At 46.8% G+C, this 23402-nt stretch overlaps 1 protein-coding gene across 2 annotated transcripts in view; it reads right to left on the minus strand.

The window, feature by feature from the left end:
• Positions 1 to 8431: 8431 nt before the first annotated feature.
• The window catches only part of LOC138539815 (interferon-induced protein 44-like), a 237741-nt gene continuing 222770 nt past the window's right edge, over positions 8432 to 23402 (minus strand). For both annotated transcript variants that reach the window (XM_069641637.1, XM_069641636.1), the window contains one exon: positions 8432 to 9756. In XM_069641637.1, the coding sequence (XP_069497738.1) occupies positions 9553 to 9756 (204 nt within the window). In that variant the 3' untranslated portion in view covers positions 8432 to 9552. The remainder of the gene's footprint in view (positions 9757 to 23402) is intronic.

Raw genomic sequence — 23402 nt, forward strand, 5'->3', positions numbered from 1 at the left:
ATGCTATTTAATAGAACCTCGCAGTCAAGGGGGGTAGTACATTACCTAGCTCTGTAATACTGGAGGGGAAGAAATTAATGAGTGAGAAGAGCATTCCACTCCACCGCTACGTAGAGTCCCCGTCTCACACTGTCAAGGGTATATATCCACCGTTGTTCCATCCTATGTAGGGCTGCAGCTATATCACCTCCCCTACTCAACGGTCTGATGCTTTGCAGCATGAACCATCTAAGGTCTGTGTCCTTGTGTGCACAATGTATGAAATGGTCAACTAGTGGTTTATCCGCCACCTTGTTGCGATCGCAACTTCTATGTTCTCATATTCGTTGTCTAACCTCTCGCGTAGTCTTACCCATGTAAAGCAGATCACAGGGGCAAATAATTACATAGATGACATTTCTCGTTCTGCAGTTAGTATGTGTTCTTAACTGCCAATTCACTTTGCCATAATTGTACTCTATTCTAATCTCTGTCAGCGGACCTGCTACGCAAATGCCACATTTGCGATGACCCACTCTTGTTGGGAGACCCCACTGGTTCAGTACCGTTTGATCTCTTTTCCTGTCTTGGTAGGTATGTACAAACCTTTGCTTCACATTTTGGGATGCAAACCTGACAGTGGTATCAGAATCAATGAAAAGTGACCAAATACCTATTATCAATCTGTCCTCTGGTATTGAGTAGTGTGGAATTAAGTCTTCTTTTGAAAGGTCTCTCTTTTGCCCCGGTTGCCAAAGCAGATCGTTTTACTATGGAATTAGAACTACACAGGTTTGCTCGTAATATACGCCTCAAACATTATTTTGAGGTATATTTACCAAAACAGATAGGTGAAAGTAGAGAAGAAAGAGAAATGGTGGTCAAAATTCCTAATGTCACTGGTCTGAAACCCAAATCCACTTTCAATCCTCCACCACATACCTGTCTGCCGGAGATTGAATTTATAAAAAGATAAATGAGCACAATCTGTCATCCTCTATCCTATGGTCCCTTTCTGTTGTTGATAATGAAAGGAAATCTCCCAGAAAGATATCTGAGCTAGCTGAAGGAGGGATGAGTGAAACAAATGGGTTAATGAATATTGTCAAATGGCACTTATTTTAGAACAAGTCCTTAGATCATGTACTTTACTATACGCGGGGCAGGAGATCAGAGCCCAAGAATGATCACCCAATCACAATTCTGGATGCTGTCAGCAAGGTGTTTTCGACTATTTTGCTGCAGCACCTAGAGGATTGGGCGGTGACGATGAAGAATACAAAAAGCCCAAACCGGGTTTAGGAAGGGGCATGGGACAAGGCTGAATGGTTTTATAATGACATGTCTACAATATATGGTCCAGGGGAAGCAATACGAAACGATTGACCTGGCCGCGGTCGATATATCATTGGCTTTTGACTTAGTAGATCAAAATTGACTATGGTACAAACTATGGAGCTGGGGAATCCCAGAGGGACTGCTCAAAGTGCTTATGCAGCTCCATGACAATTCCAACATTCAGGTGCGATTAAAGCAGCAAGGGCCCCCAACTCAAAAAAATCCTACCTGGAAAGGGTGGAGGCAGGGGTGAATTCTGGCCCTCTGCCTTTTTAATTTGTGTGTATCTGACATTGGGGAATGACTTGATTTAGCAGCTTTTGTCTCCCCCAGGCAGATTGAGTGTACAGATTGAGTGTAAAGTGGTTAGCCTGTGCAGATGATTTTATATTAGTGGAGTGTGCTAGCATTGGGCTACAGACATTTTTAACTGCTTTTAATAATTCTGTGGGGAGAATAAAATAAACATTTTCAGGAAAAACTAAAGTGATACCCATCTTGAATTTCTATAAATGGAGTAGTAAAAAATGGGCCCTAAATGATGTTTCAGAGAAAGTTAAACATCTGGTCTACCTGGGTTATTTAATCTCAAGTAAATCAGATAAAGCATTTGCTAAGGACTTATTTAAGGATAAACTAACATGGCTCATCACCCAGATGAAATACATAAAAAGCAAATATTCTAAGTTCAGCTTGCTGCTGTTAATCACATTTTAAGTGGGGCAACTAGTCCCTAAACATTTGCATGGTGTGGAATTGCACCCCGATACCCGAAAGGGTCTGGTATTGCAGTCCGCCCTGGGCATCCCTAATGTGGCTCTCACTGCCGCTATTAGGTTTGAGTTGGGGCTCAAGTCACTTAAAATTTTGGGGCATTGGAGGTTATTGTCACTGTACCGCAAAATGATTTGTGACGCTCCGAACACACTGTATGAAGATCTGGGCACCTTAATGGATAATGAGTCAGTAAAAGTGTTAACAGGCTTTAGTTTGAAATGTAATAAAATATTGGATAGTTGCAATTTGGCTAAATCAGATTTAATAATGGAACCATCAAGGGTTGAACATTTTTTATACCCGCCTGACTGGTGTACAAAGATTACTGCATTTCATGGGTATGTTAGCTTGAGACACCTTGTGGATGAGCATAAGAGGTTGGGAGAACTAGCCTCATACTTGAAATTGTCTCCATGCCCAAAGGTTAGGCAGGAGTTTGAGGTTCCGGTGGAATCTCCTCCGCATGGGTGAAGTATCTCTCTGAGACGCAAAAAGCTCTCTGAGGAAGAGGCCAATTGTAGATTTAGTAAAGATGGGCAAACCTTGGAAACTGTGGAGCATCTTTTAGTTTCTTGCCCATTGCCGAGCGTTTGGAGGTTATTCCACTTTAGAAAACTATTGGCGAATGGCACTACAATGGATAAGAAGGATTTTTGGCTCAGGTGTTTCAGTGGCTAACCGATCTCTATGGCTATTGCAGTAGTACATTTTATGAGAACTTTACACCTGGAACAGATGGAGGTGGGTTGCCCCCAGGTGCCTTGGCAATTGAAGTCACAAACTTTACCCCTGGCCTGGGAACTCAGGGCCTCTGGCCCTTGCCCCAGTATTCCTGCAAGGCCCCAAGGGTACAGTCATGTGGAGTTTCTATTGGGGAATGGACCAACATGGCTGCCCCCACAAGGATAGACGTGGAACTGTATCATGCAGTCTAGCATCCAGGGCGTGGTCCACCCTGGAGGCACCTGGGACACCTGCTGGCTATTTAAGCCACGCGCAAGCTGAGGCACGTGCTTTGCGTTTTTCTGCACTTGCAGCATGATTGCACTTGCAGCGTGACGACCTGCTCGCAGCATCCTTGGCCTGCATCATCTGGAAGAAGAAGAACACTGTTATTCTTCCTTACCTGTTCTGCACCCAGCATCTCGCTCACTCCAGAATCTTCACTAGACCTCATCTTCCTCCGCGAGCAACATCCTAGAAAGGAGAGACCAGAAGGGAAATAATTAGTGAGCGTTCGTCTTCCGACATCATCATCTCCAGACTCCGCTACTTACCGAAGCTCTCCTGGAAGTTTGATTGCCGCCCGGACATCCTCCATCCTATGCTCCGCTTCCATCTGGCCGCATACCTTCCAGGACTTCTTGGCAACCTTTAAGGAAGGACAGCACAGGTTAGCCTTATTCAAAGACGCTCACAGCACCGCGCTTTGTGCATTCTCTTACCTTCTCGAGCACTGCCCTCACCATCAGCTCTCCATCACCCTTCTGCATCAACGAGAGAAGGAGAAGGTCAACAAGGCAATAACAATCATGGACACTCATTCTTCAAAGACTCAAGACTTACATCGAGAAGGGAGTCGCAGCCGGCCTGGACTCCCGGGCCCACGCCAGTGAAGTAACTCGGCGAAAGGTGCCCAACCACAACGCGGCCCTGCACAGAAAGGCAGGACGGAGAGCGCACCTTAACGAAATACAAGGTGAGCGAGGCTCTGAGGGGGGTTCGCAAGGCAGGCCCCCGAATGAGGTGATTGTAGCTAAAACCAAACTCATGTCTTCCAGGATAAGCCCACGGCAGCGCAAGTCCCCGGGGAAGGTGAACCAGCTCCAGAAGCGCTCTAGACCAGTCGGGTGGCATCCCTGTGGATACAAGGTGAGCGTTACAGAACGCGAAGCACAAACATAATAATACACCCGGGTGCCTAGTATGGAAACCTCAGAAACCGACCAGTTGGCCCAGTTGTTGGGGCAGTTACGTGCAGAGGTACATTCAGCCCGACAAGAATCCAACGCCCTGCAGAGAGAACTAATTGTGGCCAAAGAACAAACTGATGATCTTGGCAGACAACTCCTTCAATCGCAGGCCGGGCAAGCCCTGTTGCCCGGAATCAGCCCATCAATGCCAACTCCAACGAGCAATTCGGTCCAGATCAATCTACCTGGGACAGTACCACTAGCTCCACCGGAGCGTTTCTCGGGGGATCCCCGAAGATACGCGACCTTCATGAATCAGTGTCGCCTCCAAGTTTTGTGCAGACCTGGGGCATTTCCCAATGATCAATCGCGTGTGGCCTTTGTTTTATCCTACTTGAGTGGTAGTGCAGCAGATTGGTCGGTGCCGTTTATCAGCCGGGATGATCCACTGTTACACGATTTCGGGGGCTTTCAGCAGGAGCTGGAAAAGCTCTTCGCCCGTCGCTCCCATGGGGAGGCTTTGGATAACAAACTTTTGTCCCTTCTACAAGGAAACCAGGATCTGTTGGCGTACATAGCCACCTTTAATAGACTGGTGGTCGAAGCAGAATGGCCGGAGGACAAACGGACCACCTTGTTCCACCGGGGCTTGCGAGGGGAGTTAAAAGACGTATTGGCCCAAGTAGTGGACCCACCCAAGGACTATGCCGAATTCATAAATCTGGTGGTGCAACTCAACCACCGGTTGCAAGATCGGAGAATAGACCGAAGCAAACCGGACGCATGCCCCATGTTTGTGCGCCTTAAGGAGCATGCCCAGCAGGGACCTGAGGGCACCACGGAACCAATGCAACTAGGAGGGGTTAGGCCTCCTTTAACCAAAGCCGAATGGGATAAGAGGAGAGAACAGCAGCTATGCCTGTACTGCGGAAAAGCTGGCCATTTCCTTAAGGAATGTCCAGTTAAACCACCAAGAAGAACCGTAGGGCCCACAGACAAGGAGAAACCAAGTGAGGAGTCGGAAAACTACCAAGCCCTGCAATTGTAGGGGTCCAATTGTCGAGGGAAGAAATCCAACTACAGACCTCCCATTTTGCTTTGCCCGTGATCCTAATCACCCATCAAAAGCCATCAAGGATGCATTCATTAGAAGCGTACAATGATAGTGGAGCAGTGGGGAACTGCATGGACGAGGATCTTGCAGCAAAGATGGGGCTCCCACTCTGTTCGAAGCCCACCACAGAGACTATAACCACTGTAGATGGCACCGAAATCGCCTCCAGTCCAGTGTCCGAGTGTACCACAGAATTCACCCTCTTATGTGAAGATGGCCATCGGGAAACTACCACCTTTGATCTCATCAAAGCACCGCAGTTCCGGTTAATCTTAGGAATGCTGTGGCTGGTTGCGCACAACCCGCGGATCAACTGGCGTGCCCGAGAGTTGGTCTTCTCCCATGACTCCACACACACCTGCTATCCCAAAAGGAGAAAAGGGAAGCATGCCAGTTCATCTGTCCAGGAAGGTACGTTAAGTGTCCTAGGCGCGGTTGCCACTTATCAATTCAATACCAGGACTTTCAAGATGTGTTCCAAAAAGAACAAGCAAATACCTTGCCACCCCACAGGCCCTACGATTGCTAGATCAACCTGATACCTGGAGCCCAAATTCCATGTGGCCGTATCTATGCACTCACCGAACCTGAGAACCAACATCTGAAAACATATCTGAAGCAATACCTGGCCAACGGTTTCATCCGCCCTTCGAAGTCAGCGTCAGCGTCTCCCTTATTCTTCGTACCGAAGAAGGAAGGAGAATTCAGGACGTGCATTGACTACCGTGCATTGAACCAAGTCACTGTCAATAACCGCTACCCCCTATGATCCCAGAGCTGCTAGACCAAGTCAAGGAAGCCCAAATCTACACGAAATTGGACCTTAGGGGGAGGGGGGGGCCTACCATCTTGTGCGCATTAAAGAAGGGGACGAGCGGAAAACGGCATTCCGAACCAAATACGGCTTATACGAATACCAAGTGATGCCGTTCGGCTTATGCAATGCCCCAGCCGCATTTCAATACTTCATGAACGATGTTCTGAGAGAACGGATTGATGTCTGTGCCTTAGTCTACATCGATGACATCTTGGTGTATTCGGCTTCAGAACAAGATCATGTCAGGCATGTATGGGCCGTTCTTACCAAACTCCGTCAACATCATCTCTAAGCCAAGCTTGAGAAATACTCATTCCACATTACAGAAGTAGAATTCCTGGGTTTTATCCTCACTCCAAAAGGAATCTGAATGGATGTGCACAAGGTGGATGCTGTCCTCAATTGGCCAGCCCCAAGCTCATTCAAGGGAGTCCAGAGCATGCTAGATTTTGCTAACTTTTACCGCCGTTTCATCCAAGGGTTTTCGCAAATAGTACACCCGATCACGTTGCTATTAAGGAAGTGCAACAAAACGTTTCGATGGACAGAAGAGGCCAAAAAGGCCTTTCAGGAAATCAAGGCAAAATTCACCACCGCCCCAATCTTACGACACCCACGCCCAGACCTTCCATATGTGGTGGAGACTGATGCTTCCGGTATGGCGATGGGTGCGGTGTTATCAGAGAGGGACCCACACACTGGCCAGCTACATCCCGTGGCATTCTGGTCTCGAAAATTCTCGCCGCCTGAGCTCAACTATGCCATCACGGATAAGGAGCTACTGGCCATCAAAGCCGCTTGCTTAGCGACACTACCTGTTGGGATTTTTTCTATATAAGGAGGTAAGTTGCCTTCTTTTTTGTTGAGGGGGCCCTAAGTCATGAGGGGGTATAACAGTTATGATGCAAGGACTAAGGCTACCCCACCTTGCGGACACTGGCCGTGAAAGGAACCAGCACACTATTGACAGATCATTGCTAGTGGTCTGTGTTTAGAGAACACCCAGAAAAACATGTAACACATATACAAATTGTATTCATGTGATTGTCTTTAAAAACCAAACAGTTTTTACTAGCATGACATTGCTAGTGTTAACGTAACCTTTTGGTTGCCCTTGAGGCATTATAAGTGAGCTTCATACAGTCATATGTGCATTTAGTTTCTTTACAGTGAGTTAGTACATATTGGTGACTGAGAATGTGGTCAGAGTGACCTAACATCTATCTAGTCGACAATGACTGGTGTTTCTGGCACAGAATAGGTTGCTTGTGTTCTGGTGCCGTCTTCAGGACTGTCCTAGTGGACTTGATGGTGTCCTACCTGAGCCGGTTGATTTCAGTGCCACAGGTCTGGCGACAAAACAGTGAGTTTCTCGCTGCAAGCGCCTTCTGTGCGCCTTCTGTGCGCTTCTGTGCGCTTCGTGTAATTCGATCTTGAAGTGATTAGATCTGGACTCCAGTTAAATAACTGTGGAGAAGATGATAATTATCTCATTAGATAAGGGCTGGTGTGCACTGGCTATCGCGGACACTCATTCTTCAAAGACTCAAGACTTACCTCAAGAGGGGAGACGCAGCCGGCCTGGACACCCGGGCCCACGACAGTGAAGTAACTTGGCGAAAAGTGCCCAACTACGACGCGCCCCTGCACAGATTGCACCTTAACGAAGGTGAGAGAGGCTCCGAGGGGGGGTCGCAAGGGGAACACTTGGGAGGCGGGCTCCCGAAGGAGGGGATTGTAGCTAAAACCGATCGCCTGTCTTCCAGGATAAGCCCACTGCAGCGCGAGCCCCCAGGGAAGGTGAACCAGCTCCAGAAGCGCTCCCGACCAGTCGGGTGGCGTCCCTGTGGATACAAGGTGAGCGTTACAATTGATGATAGTATATAGCTTTTTGCTTATATATCATAAAGAACTATGCTGATTGTTATATGATAATAACATTGCACTGATCAGAATATTCGTAATTGATGAGGTAACTTGGATTGTATTGTATTTGCATGTTTTGCACATTCTTAGCACTGCATTTGTCCTGTTTGCATAAATCCCGGAGAGTGAAGTGTTAGCTTGCTTTGCACATGTTTATGCTATTGTAATACCTTTCGCACTGTAAGTGAAAAGCTATCACCGAAGATACGATATTTGCACGTGTGCACATTTCCTGTACTGTATAAGACTTGTTTGCATGATTTGCACATTTTCAGTACTAGCAAAAGTTCATAATGATGAAATTGATTAGGGCGGATCAAAGGGTGGGAGACGGCTGTGTTATATATATTATTCATTTCTTTCTTGGGGGTTTTAAGTGTGCTATTTGAAACTGTATTTTATGAAATATGTAGTTTATTATCAGATTTTATTGAAGTAGGATGATTTAATGTTTTGTTGAAGTGCATTTTTAAGGTTGCATGTCTTATTTAACCAATAAACAAATAAAACAAAACTTTACTATGAGTAAAGTCCACCTTGAAACATGATAAAGCATACTGCAACACATTTGCATTATCATTCTTTATTTCCAGAGTCTGTGTAAAAAATCAAATGGTATAAGGAGACTGAAAAGTGGTAAATACATTTTTTTGGTCTTATATTAACATGATTTCTCAGACATAAAAAACAGAATAACACAATCACCTGCTACATATGTGTAATGCTGATTTTAAGAATATGTGATTAAGCAATACTGTGTCTTTTATTTATTCAAGTAAAATGTATACAGTAGGACTTGTGCGACAATTCAAAAAGTTAGTGTCTGCCTCTGCAGGGGCACAGTGTGCTGAATGTGCCAATATTTCATTGGTAGTTCAAGTTTGTGTTATTACTGTTAATACCATTTGCATGGCCTCTTGAGACGTAAGTGTGCTACCACTGCATCATGACATATATTCGAAAAGACATAGTACGTTCCAATATGTCAAGAATTTATAAACGCAGATTTCTGTAATCAATCATTCTTTGGCAGTTCCAACACATAGTCCATGTTACGTCTGGAAGCATTTTCACATCATGAAAGGGCAGAAGCTATGTGCATGGCTTTAGATTTTACTCCATAAACTTTAGTTATTATTTAAAAATGTCAACATAAATATTAGACTATAGCACTGCCTGAATTGGATTCTGTCCTCTCAAAAGGCATATTATCAAAATAATTGTCTGCAAAACGCATGATCTGCTGAAGCGCTGTGAGTATCAGGATGTCATTGTTCTGCTCCAGCTCCAACTCTGAGGAATAATTTTTTACAGGTAAAATGCAAGAAACCGGAATTCCAAGACGGGCTGCGGCTGTATTAACCTGAAGAGAAAGAAAAGATATACCAATATTTCATTGGTAGTTCAAGTTTGTGTTATTACTGTTAATACCATTTGCATGGCCTCTTGAGACGTAAGTGTGCTACCACTGCATCATGACATATATTCGAAAAGACATAGTACGTTCCAATATGTCAAGAATTTATAAACGCAGATTTCTGTAATCAATCATTCTTTGGCAGTTCCAACACATAGTCCATGTTACGTCTGGAAGCATTTTCACATCATGAAAGGGCAGAAGCTATGTGCATGGCTTTAGATTTTACTCCATAAACTTTAGTTATTATTTAAAAATGTCAACATAAATATTAGACTATAGCACTGCCTGAATTGGATTCTGTCCTCTCAAAAGGCATATTATCAAAATAATTGTCTGCAAAACGCATGATCTGCTGAAGCGCTGTGAGTATCAGGATGTCATTGTTCTGCTCCAGCTCCAACTCTGAGGAATAATTTTTTACAGGTAAAATGCAAGAAACCGGAATTCCAAGACGGGCTGCGGCTGTATTAACCTGAAGAGAAAGAAAAGATTGTTTAAAAAACGTGATCAAGCCTCCTGTGAATTTCCATCAAAACTATTGTTCCCTAAAGCAATCTGATCACCCATTCAATTAAACAAAGAGGTAAAGTAAATGTGTATATATTTGACACGTTTTATTGGAGCTTTCACCGCCAAGACGACGGGCCAGTGCACAGTGCTAACTTTTCTTTAATGCAGCATGGGGAGCCTGGGCTTCTCACACTTGCGTGTCAATGATTATAGATTGGGGAGGGCCATGGTGCGGGGTGGGTAACATCGGAGCACTATTAGGTTTCTGTAATGAGAAATTACATTTCAATTAGTTTTCCTAGGGCGAGGCATAACTTTTGCACACAGTTTGCACTTGTGACTCAATCATGCCCACGCCTCACCAGTTAGGTAATCAGCCAACGTCTGTGCTCAGATAGACTTGAAATAAGAAAATGGAGACTGTGACCTTGGACTGAGCGAAGGAGGTGCCTTCTCCATGCCATAGAGAAAAGAGAATCACAGAATCCACCCCCAATGTTGTAGACGCCGTCATCTAATCTTTGCTGCCCATGACTTTGGAAGGCCAGCGTGACCTCCATTTAACAGGGAAGGTTTCCAGTCAACACTGCATTCAATGCGTCTCATCTCCTCTACATCCCAAAGACTGCACATCTTCACTGCCTGGGTTCATAGGCTCTAACATGCCCACTCCAACTTCTAATACGATAACGAGCATTAGTCCGGTGGGTGATATTGCCAGCGTGGAAGAAGCCTGGACAGAAGGGGAACATACTAAGCAATAAATAGGTTGTGTCCCAACAGGTGCTATTCCAACATTCCCAGTAAGTACACTAGCAAATGCTGACAGCCCATGGGATAAGGACAACCAATGTATCAGTAAATCTACCACAGGTTGAAACGCAATTGTGCGCACACCATGCCTCTCATTTCCCACACCTGATTGTGAGGATGTTACCTGATGAGGAATAAATCAGCAGAAGCGAAATCAGGGGCATCATTTCCCAGAGAATTGACAAGTGCAGTATCCAGTAACCACCCCTGCCCCCAACAACAGCTTCCACAGTGGACCTCCATGACATCACGTGAGTTCAAGATGTGTGTTGAGAGGAGACAAAAATGAGACACAGACACAGAAAACCTATGATTGTGGTTACACACTTTTATTCAAAATAATAACGGGGTTGGAAAATGCCTCACTGTCCCTGCTATAGGAGGTATTTCCCTACGTCAACCAAAACTAAGAGTCTGTCCTGTGTCAAGATGTCGAAAGCAAAATGTCATGTGTCCGAAATTCTATCCTAGCCCTCAAATTCTAAAAGTAGCTCTATGGTGCTAAGGGTAATGTCTTTGACCTTGAAAGTGCACAAATGTTTAAGTTCAAAAGAAAGGTGTAACTCCAAAACCAAAGTTCCCAATGGATAGTGTTCACAGTTCCAGGGACTGGACTGCTGGACTGGTGCGATTGCTGCGCCAGTCCAGCGGGGGCATCTTGTCACCTCCTTTGATTGTCACCTTGGAACCTGCTCTGCGCCACGAGCAGAGCGGTGCTGCAGATCAGGCTACTAATGCAGCAGGGCATAAGTGCACTATGCGTTTATGATGGTGTTGCGACAAAAAGGGATTTGGTTAGCAGAATGCCCCTTTAAAGAAAGAAAATCCCCCACATCATTTTCTGTACGAAAAATCAAAAAAGCCAGGGCTTTGCACCCTTGGAGATGACAATTCCTCACAGCCACACCCGCTTTGTCAATAGTAGAATTGTTGTAGCTGTGAATGGGGATGCAAATAGGAGCACACTTGTTCTGCAGAGGTCTGCAAGGGGATCAGGTGAAAGGGCAGGGCCAAGGGTGAAAGGAGAATCTTAGGGTGATCAACTGAAGAGTGCAAAGGACTGAAGGGTTATGCGCGATGGAGGTGGCTGTTGGGACTGATTTTCTATACACTGGCCTGGTGGACAGATGTATAGAAGGCCAACCTAATACAGTGACAGGGACAACTCTGGGAGCTATAGCCAAACCAGTTTAAGGTAGCAAGGCGAGTGGTCTAGGCTTGTAAGCGGTCCCCAATGAGTACACAAAGTGCAAAGTCAAGTGGACAACCAGTTATAACAATACGTATTTATTTATGGCCATATGGCACTGAGAAAAATGACTACTAGTACACAACACTAAATAAAAGGTACATATATACAATTACTGGGGTAGGGCAAAAAACATATAAAACCATTGTATATGAAGGTGAGTATTAGTATGAAGCACTACAGGTTCATACAGATACCACACTAACTTCAGAAGTCCATCCCTAAGATGTATGGGGCCTTGTGGCCAAAAGTTCACCAAAGTTCCACACAGTTTTGGGAGGCTGGAAAAATCAGTGTAGGGTCTCTGGGGTTCAATGAACAGTTCCAAGTGGTAGAGGACAAGTTGGTCTAACAAACTAAAGTGTCCCCAACTTTGTGAATGATTGCATGAACAAGCAATGGTAAAGCCAAACAATTATAAATGTTTCTAAAAGTTATCAAAACTTTTAAAAAGGGAGTTAGGGGTTCAGGTAAGTATTGTTACAACTCACCCCCCATACTTTGATTCTTCTTAGGACTTGGCAGGTTTTGCTAAAGAGGGTCTGAGGTTGCTTTTCCCACCGTCAGCTTCAGCCCTTGATGCACAGGGGCTGCAGGATGGAGCACTTCTCTGGTCAGCGACTAATTCTGGTGCAAGGTCTTCAGGTTGAAAAAGGCAAAATAACAGAATGCAGAGCCCCTCTCAGGACAGGACTGGATGCAGGAAAGTAGTTTCAGACGACGGCCACTGATACACGGCGACGAAAGAGGATTCACTTGCTGCAGTCAGATTTCGTCTCCTATCTCCAGTCCCATTGATGCTAGAACCACGAAATATCACAGAGGTGCGTCGGATAGCACAAGCTGAGGATCCCCCCAGTTCCAAGTCTCAACTCTAGTGGCAACATCTGCAGCATGGTAGCCCAAACTCTGAGCTGGTCAGCCAATGGGCGTTGCAGGGGTACTTCCAAAGTCTCTTCTTCGCAGGACTCTGAGCGGACGTCGAGAATGGATGTTCCCTCCACTCCAAGGGTCGCAGCTCCTTTGCAGGACTGCTGGAGATTTTCAACAAGACAGGGCTCTTCCAGGACAGCAGCATAAGTTGGTCGCCAGGACTTCTTCCAACGGGTCCACTGCCTCCTGGTCTTGCAGCTGGACAGAATACTTGGCTCCTTCATTCTCTTCCAGGATCTCTCTATCTATCCAAAAAGCCAGGTAAGAGCTGAAACTCCCACTAGACAATCGCAGATCTGAGACACACTGAGACACACTGAGACACACACACACACACACACACACACACACACACCCACCCCCCCCCCCCATGGCCCTGCAGTAGGCCACCAAAAGCCTCTGCTTTCTCGGGCACGGGAAGTCCATATAAGGATTTTCCTGTCCTAACAAGCCAGGAAGAAGGGTTAAAGACAAGCTAGCCAAGGATTAAACAAAAAACCATGTGGCATGCCTATGTTTGGGCACTAGCCACAGTTAGTAGCCAAATGCGGTAAAGCTAAAGTAAACTACACCAAAAAATAGCAAAACAGAACTGCTGCCACCAGCTTGTCTCTTAAGCACGCCAAGAGTAACCAAAAATCCTCTGAGTGCTAGTCTAGGGCAAAACAAAAAGTGTACCCCATTGTACTGCATTGTAAGAAGCATTGTACAATGATAACACATTACCAAAGTGATAACAAGTTACCAAACCTGGCAACAAAGTAACAAGGCTAAGGGAAACAATGTTTCCCAGTACTGACAGCCTGAAGGACATGTCAGTTTCCCCATGACAAATGAGCAAAAGCCAGTGTGCTGAATCTGTGGTTTTCACTGCACTGCAAAAAGAGCAAGTCAGATTAAAAAATAAAAGCAAAATGTTTCGGGGTCCATAAAGATGGAAGGAAAGGTGCTGTAAAGCGAAATCTTTCTTAACAGTGGCTATTGTTGATTAGTTTCAAGAAGTTCTAGGAACAAAAGAAAGTGAACATGAGTATGTATTTGCCTTCCAATGAAATTGATGTTAATTTCATTTTAGATGTGTCTCGGAAAAATTACCACTGACGTGGATTGGTGAACAATGTATTAGTACAAATAAATCACAGGACAAAGAAAACCTACGACAGTACGAAACTTAAAGGCAAGTTAGAACCCCCCCCCCACACACTGTTCTCTTATACTCAGAGGAACACATGCATTTTAATGGGAGGGGAGATCCAGACAGGGAAAGGAATCATACTGTAACAATGTTACAAGCAGAGAATAAAGCTCCACTATACAAGTCTTTGATACCAGCTGCATTCTCACAAGTAAAACGGGGAGACCAGGAAGGACAGCACATAGTGATACATTTAGTGAAGCTGAATATACTGCTCAGAGGATCACACAGGGTCTGAGGCAAGAGAGCATGCTTACAGTATCATGACTACCATGTGCAAAAGCAGCTTTTTCTAAGAAAGCAGAAGCCTAAAACACACTTACATATGCCAAAAGGGATACACGTCAGAAGCAAGCAATGTGGTGGCGAGCAGAGCTACACACAAGGCGAGGATCCTTCCTCATAAAGACATGCACAGTAAAGCCTAAACCACACCCTTACACAGGCAAGAAAGAGTAGATTAAACATTGCAGTTTGCAGTACCTACATAACATTTTCAATTGCAGACTTTCCCTAACAGATGAAACTGAAATAAATTCATGTTTTGAAATTTGATATGTTATGGAAGATATGAAATCACCAAGTTGCCATGACCAATATACAAATTCCAAACATCTACCAATGCTCAGTCGGGATGGCTAAAACGTAGACATCTACCAGGAATCCGAGATTTTTAACATAGCCGTTATGGTGGCAGCACTAGTTCAATATGGGGCTCCAACTACTGGTAAGGTCAATTTGATTCACCCTGAATCAATGGGGGTTGCTATGAAATGTAAGACACAAGTACTGCAATTGAGAGACACTGGCTGAAAGGGATGTCTTGACAACACAATTCCCCACTACTTTGGCCACAGTTTACTTACGATGCACAACAGACATGACCTTTAGGAACGTGGCTTATTTTGCTGCTAGGTGGTTCCCAGTCATTCAACAGCATGCTCTATCCACAATACACATTGACACACTGCGAGGAGGATATGAGAGCATGGGCAATGGTGTCCAGAAACTAGTGGGTCCTCCAACGTGAGCTTGTTAGGGCTTTTTAGCTCTTCTCTATAGAATGGCATCTTTCCTTAGAGGTCAAGTTTTTGTTCTAATACTGTCAACAGATTTAGGGTTGAATGTCCCAAAGACCTACAGGAGATGAAAATGAAATCTAAACATGTTAGCCTGGAAAAGACATGAATGATAAGACTGTGTGTGGGCAGGTGTGCTAGTGAAAATGTGCCTTGGTCAGGGAGAAAAGCTGGTTAATGTATGTTTATACAACTGTGGTAACAATTTAGGTTCAGACAGTCAAAAGGCAAAGAGAGAAGAGTTGAGGATGGACCAGAAATAGGTAGATATATAGGCAGATTAACAAGACCAAGAGACAGTCCTATCGGAGTGGTGGTTCTGAAGGCAGGTGTGCGGCACTGAGAGACCTCAAGAGAAACATATCAAATGCATGATGGAAGTCACAGACCGAACTCTATTAAACACGTTGCAAGCAGTGCTGTTAAGAGAGCAAAACCAAGTGGAGGTTACATTTGAAGCTGTAGTCATGAAGGGGAGCGTGGGAGGGGCGTGGCCTGGAGCTCATGGCGAGTGGAAGCTGAGTCGCCGTGCTCCGGCCGAGGCGCCGTATCCTGATCCTTTTGCCTGCCTAAAATTGCACCCGAGACGGAAAGAACCGGTTCCGAGGGAAGGGGAACCGACCCCGGACACGCTACTGTGGTCTTCCCCTGGACTCGGACCTCCAAACCCACGGATTCTTCCCGATAAAGGCCCCCCCCCAGGCGGGACCCAAGATGGCGGCCATCTTTCGAAGCTAATGTCGCAGGAGAACGCCAGCCTCCTTTACAGCGAAGCCGACTTATGAACTGCTCCTGCGACTGAATCGGGGGAGAAAAGCCTCCACCTCCACCCGGGTCCGAATCTCTGCTGCGGGGCGCCAACCGGGAGCTCCCGGCCGGGGAGACCGGGCCCGTGCCTTGGACTACGACACCGAGAGAGGCCGCGCCGACCCCCCGGTGCGGGGAGCCCTGCCATCGACAGCGGAAGAAGGTGGAGGTGAGGAGAGCGCTGGGCGAGGGCATAAACCAATCGAACATGTGCCACTGTATATTCCTCCGAGAACTTGATCACTGACTCTGCGCAAACCGGACCGCCCTGCTTCCAGAACCATAAGCTTCCCAACCTCGCCCGCCGTCATTCACCTCCACACGACCATGGCGGCCAGGAACAAGACGAAGGCAAGCACCATGGACACGTATGTATCCGCTAAAGAAAAAACACCTCCGCAGCCATGCGCTTCCACTCCCGAACCTCCCCGAGCAAAACCGGCAGACTCTCCCGAAAATCAGGCCCAAGTGCTGGAGGCAATTGCATCACTGCGCGCATTCATAGATTCCAGAATCGGGGAGTTCAAATCCAAGCTACAACTCATGCGCCAGGATGCCCGCAACCTCACAGAAAGAGTAACCTCCGCTGAATCAACCATGAAGGAGACGTCGGGAGATACAACGGAGCTGAAAGCTAAGGTGCTGGACTTAGAACGGAAGGTGCACACACTCGAGGCCAGGGCTGAGGAGGCCGAGGGCCGAGCCAGACGCGCCAACATCAGAATACTGGGGGTACCGGAGGGAAGTGAGGGCTCGAACCCGACGGCCAATATTGAATCCCTGATACAACAGGAGGTGGGCGCCGGAAAGCTGACGCAAGGATTTTCGATTGAAAGGGCGCACAGATCACTACAGAAGAGACCTCCGCCGGGCTCATACCCTCGCCCTATAATTGCTAAAGTTCTCAACTTCCAGGATAGAAAGATTATCCTCCGGCACTCCAGAGAGGAGGGCCCCATTGAACGCGGGAGTTCGAAGATCACGATCTACCCTGATTACACCCCGAAAGTCCAACGGGAGAGGAACTCATTTGTGCCGATTAAAACCCGACTCAGGCAACTGAACCTGAAGTATATGTTGCTATATCCCTCCAGACTGAAAGTGATCCACAAGGGCAGGGCGATCTTCTTGGAATCCCCGGCAGCCGCAAACATGTGGCTAGAAGACAACAATCTAGCTGCAGATAAAGACCCTCAACCCACTGAAAATTGAAGAATCCCCCGCGCCCGAGACATCGAAGATGCTGTGACTCATAAATCCAATTCGGACGTAAGGCAAATGACCTAAGAGAAGGTAAAATCACCCAACAGTTAGCAATGATGATGCGGCCCTCGCTCGGCCCACGCCAGGCACGGGGCCCCACCCCCCACGAACAATACAGGACAGGCCAGTTGCCTGACCGACCTCCCTCGTGCCCGACACCCGGATGAGTCCTGACGGTACGAGAGCGCCCGAGCACCAGCAAGACTTTGTCGTTGCTGGGCGCACCAGTTACAGTTTTGTTAATTGTTTTTGTTCACACCACATTCCTCAGAATATCAGCGGAGCGGAAACATGGGACCGGAGGCCCTTGGGGGCGGCGGAAGAGAAAACACCAGAACCCAGTGGGAAAACCGCACCACCTGGAGACAGGGGCGACAGGGATGATGAAACCAGGACACAAGCCCAATGGCACTCCAACTTAAGGTGATGACGTGGAATGTGAGGGGCATGGGCACGTACCTGAGAAGGAACCGGATCCACTCCTACCTGCGTAGGAAAAAGGTGTCAATAGCGATGCTTCAGGAAACCCACCTCACGGAAGAAACCACAGCCAAATTATCCGACAGATGGGGAGGTATAGGGAAAGGGGCGCCATACTCTAAATTCGCCAGAGGAGTGTTTACGTGGGTGAGCCCGACTGTGCCCTTCCACCTACTGGGCTATGAAGCAGATAAAGAGGGCAGATACCTAATACTATGGGGTACCATTGAATCCACGCCAATCTGCCTGGTGAACTCATACTTTCCACAACACGGAATACCCTCACACCTCGCAACGCTCAGTGCCAAAATGATTCCTCGGAGAGAGAGTGCCTTCATATGGGGTGGCGACTTCAACTCCATCAGGAACGGTTCTATGGACAGATCAGACCCCCCCCCCCCGTCTCTCAAATAGCCCTGCATCGAACGCGCTAAACACTGCAATAGAACAGCTCGACCTGGTGGACATCTGGAGGGAACAACACCGCACCGAGAGGTGCTACTCCTATTATTCTGCCCCGCACAAGGTCCACACGAGAATTGACTATCTGTTTGTAGATCGCGAGCTGTCTCAACAAGTGGACGACACACTCTACCTAGGCAGAACCATATCCGACCACTCACCGCTGATCATGCAATGGGCCCCTAGAGGACCCAGACCACCTATCCCGCTATGGAGAATTCCACCCGCAGCACTCACAGACCACGCATTTAGGGAGGAACTTGGCACCAAACTTGAGGAATACCTAGACATTAACACCGGCTCAGTGTCAAGCTGGAGCACACTATGGGAGGCCATGAAGGTTGTAACAAGGGGTGAAGTTATATCAGGTGCCGGTGGTATCCGTAAGCACCTGAGACTGGAACTGGAGGAACTGGAGAACATGATCACCCACCTGGAATCCAAAATCAGCATCATGCCGGACGCTGAAATAGAACTGAAGTGCACCCGGGAGGAGTGGCTTTTGGCCTGGAACAGACTATCCAAATTTGACTACACGACCTACATAGCTAGAGCTCACAAAGAAGCGGATAAGCCTGGTAAAATGTTGGCCTGGCTATGCAAGCGCGAGTTCCCAAGACACCTCCCAACTGAAATAACCGATGAAAGGGGAATAACTCACCGGACGCAGCGAGACATTAACTCAGCCTTTGCGGCCTTCTACTCCAGATTGTACGCCCACGACACCAAAATACCAGTGGACGACAAAGGCCACACTGGCCGAGATTGAGCTCCCAAGACTGACGGAGGCCCAAAGAGAGTTACTGGATGCGGAAATCACTACAGAGGACGTGACGGACGCGATTAAATCGCTGACCACCTGCAAAACCCCCGGGAGCGATGGGCTCCCGCCCGAATTTTACAAAGCATACGAAGCGACCCTTGCTCCGACACTCCACAAGGTGTATATGGAGGCATACGAAAACGGAAACTTACCCAACTCCATGAAAGAGACAATTATCATCCCTATACTCAAACCCAACAAACCCGCCAACAACTGTGAATCATACCGCCCAATTGCCATGCTAAACTACGACTGCAAGATCCTGACCACAATCCTGGCTAAGAGGCTGGCGAGGGTGATTGGAACCCTGATTCATGAGGACCAGAACGGTTTTGTGCCAGGACGCAATACCACCGCGAACCTGAGGAGGCTCCAACACATCATGGCAGAGACCTATGATCGGGACGAGGACCTAGCAGTACTCTCCTTGGATGCCATAAAAGCCTTCGATTCCATCTACTGGGAGTGGCTGATCGAAGTACTAAAAGAATTCGGCTTCGGCGAGAGCTTTGTAAAGTGGTTCGAGGTATTGTACAACACACCGACAGCGAGAGTGAAGACTGGCACGACGTTGTCCGAAGCCTGGCCGATACAGCGGGGTACGCGGCAGGGATGCCCGCTATCCCCAATGTTATACATACTGGGACTGGAGCCAGCGGCTGCCTATTTCAGGACTCAACACTTTGATGCGGGCATTGGACTGGGCAGTGATCACGCCATAATATCCATGTATGCCGACGACGTCCTTCTGTACCTGAATAACCCCCAGCTCAATGCACAAGTCGCATTGGACATCCTCGACAACTACGCCCGATACTCTGGCATAACATTTAGCAAACTAAAGTCGGGTGCGTTCCCACTGGCCAGACTCAGGGGCCTGGATAAGCCCGACCTCCCAGATGTCGGGATACAATGGCAACCAGAGCAGTTTAAATACCTGGGAATCGAGGTGTGTCATACCCCAGCGCTCACGCACGAACACATGAGAGCCCTCCGCAAATCTATGAACTTCTGGTCGAAGTTACCGCTGGCAGTAATGGGTAGAGCGGCAATAGTCAAGATGATAGTTCTCCCCCGTTTCTTATACCACTTCACGAATGTATGCTTCTACATCAGACCTCCCTTCTTCAAAAAACTAGACTCTCTAATCAAGGACTTCATATGGGGGTTGTCCAGACATAAGATCTCCCTGCCCACACTCACGCTCCCGTACAAAGAAGGTGGGATACAACTACCCGATCTGCAAAGGTACTACCTAGCTGCGCAGCTCAGCCACACAACGAAATGGCTCTCTGACGACCTGTCAGCAGAAGTAGGGCTCCTGCGACATCCGACTCCCAAGCTGTTCCCTAAAGAAATGCTTTGGAACCCGACGAAACAAACTTCCAGAGTCCCCATGATTGTTACCCTGGGCAGACAGTTATGGGCCAGAATTGGCTCCCTTCGACAACTGAAACACCCTTACAATCCCAATACTCCCATCCTGGCGGATGTGTGCAAAACTCAGGCAGACTTAGCGACAGCTAGGAAATGGGAAAGTGCCGGAATCTATACATGGGGAGATCTGTTTGAAGACGGCACGTTCAGAGAACTCGAATCATTGCAAGCCAATGAAGGCATCCCGAACACCCAGTTCCTGTGGTACCACCGCCTCAAGCGGACAGCAAAGGCACAGTGGCCTGTCTGGCCAGAAGAACCCCCACCGGACCCCCTCCTCCAGGAGATGTACGATCTGGCAGATGGTTGGAAACCGGTCTCCCGCTTGTACACTAAACTAAATGACAGACCCAACCCGAAGAGCGGGTCCCTGAGACAAAAATGGGAATCCGAATTAGGGACCACGCTAACTGACAGTGAATGGGAGCGGATACTATTATATCCCAAAGAGGTGTCGAGAAACATTAGATTTAAACAAGTTCAGTTGAACGTGCTATACAGGACATACATGACCCCACTAAGAGTTGCTACCTTCAATAAACATGCACCGCCGACCTGCCCCTGGTGTGGAAACGACGAAGCGGACATGATCCATATGTTTTGGACCTGCACCAAAACAGCGAATTTCTGGTCCATGGTGGAACGTACCTGCACCGAAGCGGGACTCACGAGATATGAGTGGAACCCAAAGGAATGCCTACTGGGAGCCCACCCCAGACTTAGCAAATACAAACACCTGGTCAAACTAATGGACCTAGCCTGCATCCTTGCAAAAAGGTCCATAGCAATGGCATGGAAATCCCCGGGGGGCCCAAGACACGGACGGTGGCTTAGGGACCTGGAAAAGTGGACGCAGGCAGAGACCAGGGCCTGGCAGGATGGAATCCGCACAAACGATGATGACTCCAACGACGCCCTAGACTCATGGAAGGCCCTGGTGCGTGATATCCAATTTGCCTCCGACCACAAACCCCCCTGAGCCTCCACCCATACTAGAGACTTGCTTGTGACCTACCCCCAAGAATGGTCAACCTGATAACCATACCCCTGTGGCCTTGGGTGTGCCGCACACCAGCTCCTCCCCCCGCCACAATTACGAACAATATATTGAACTACGAAGACTGTGGCAGTTAATTATTTAATTTGACTTAGTTTGTTTGTTGTGTTACCGTTTGATGGTTGCGTTGTATTTATATAAATGCCAATAAAATACTTTAAAAAAAAAATGAAGGGGAGCGTGTGGTGCTGGGATGCCTCAAAAGAACAAAAGTTAACTTTAAGCTGGGAGTTGTATTTCAGTCATTCCCCAAAACAATGTAAAATGCACTCAGAAAGAGGAAGAAAAAAATCTTATGGGAGTTCTCCCAGAGTATATTATGGGAAGTTGTGGTCCTGACTGCATAAGTGTGAACTGCTGGAATGCCGCAAGAGGACCAAAGTAAACTGCATGCTGGATGTGGACTGCTGTGACTAAACACGATAATGCAGGAGGTGCCGAGACAGGTAAGGAAATCTAAGGAGAGTATTTTGCATTGGAAAATGTGGTTCTAATGCTTCACAAGACAAAGTGTGCTGCACCAAAATGTCTCAACGAGAACCAAAGGTGATGCAAGAGGAGCTGAGCGAGAGAAAAGAAACCAATGAGAGCATTTCATTAGAAGTTGTGATTCTTATAAATCACCTGGCAAGGTGTCTTGTGCCGAGAAGTCTCAAAGATAACAAAGATTGGTGAACTAGCACTGAGAGTGAGAATAAATAAACAATGTGGTAGGTTTATCAGTAGGTGTGGTCCCAACACTTCACAAATTAAAATGTGTGGGGCTGAGAAGCTCAAGGATAACCAACATTAACTTTCTTCTGGGAGATGTAGTCCAGTCCCTCTCAAAACATGGCGCAAGAGGCACTGAGAGAAAAAACAAAGACATTATCTAGTGCAGAAGGGCCAATAGTTGGGAAAGATTCAGGCACTGAAGGCAAATATATCTTGCGTTAGGGATACAATCATTTTAATCTTACTATATCCTGAATGAAAAAACAAGCTTTGTTTTGTATTAATTTTTTATGTTATTATTGGAAATAACATGCCATAGAGTAATAAGGCAAACGTGTCCTTTATCTACTAATGCTTTATCTACTGTTCTTAAAAAAATACAAAAAATATTGGCAATTCCAAAAAGCATTAACTATCAAAGTATCTGGAATTAGTTTAGACATTGAGGTTTATTCTGTGTGTTGGCTTCCAACCCTGAAATAAAGCACTTCAAGAGACAAAAAGAGACTAAATTGCAGCAAATGTTTCCTTATCATTGATTTGCCATTCTCGCTATCGCTGATGTTCGTACCCGTTTTAAATGTATTAATCGTCTTTTTGGACATCACGGCATTGTCAGTGCACTTTGGGTTCCAAACGTCATTGTGAAAAAGAGGACAACTGAGATCATCTAAAGCAACAAAAGGAGCAGCAGGAAAAAGCCAACGTGGCAAATTAGATCAAAGTCTGGTTCGCCCTAACAGTACCAACACACCTTAGCAAACCTCTCCAGACCCGCACTAGAAACCAAAACCTCATTTTGCTTGGACTTAAGACTAGAGAAAAAGAGAAAATGGAGTTAGGTCAGATGATTGAAGAAATGCCATCCATCGTTTCTATTGTGACTCACAGCAGCATGGAGTGGAGCTCTGGACAGCCGCACCGAAGCACAGCAGCGCCAGGGACTGGGGAATCTCAGCATCTCCAATACTTATATCCTTGCTGCCGCATGCCAACAATAAACTGGAGTTTGGACAGGCGCCACCAAAAGCAGAGCAGTGCTAGGAACCAGGGAATCTCATTTTCTGTATGGCTCTCATCCTTCGTTTGGTGAGCAGCAGTTTGTGTTGTTTAGGTACCAGGGCAGTACAAGAACCTTTGTTATCAGAACATCTCAGAGCTTGAAGCGTAGAGCACAGAGACTGGAGATCGGCTCATGCAGCTATGGTGCTCTGAATCATGCTTTTAAACTTTAGAATGTTCCCTTACTGAATTCTGTTGGTTGTCATCAGTTATGCAGGTCAGGAGGATTACACC

This window comes from Ambystoma mexicanum, chromosome 1q, assembly GCF_040938575.1.
Source record: "Ambystoma mexicanum isolate Mex_15411 chromosome 1q, UKY_AmexF1_1, whole genome shotgun sequence".
NCBI lineage: Eukaryota > Metazoa > Chordata > Amphibia > Caudata > Ambystomatidae > Ambystoma > Ambystoma mexicanum.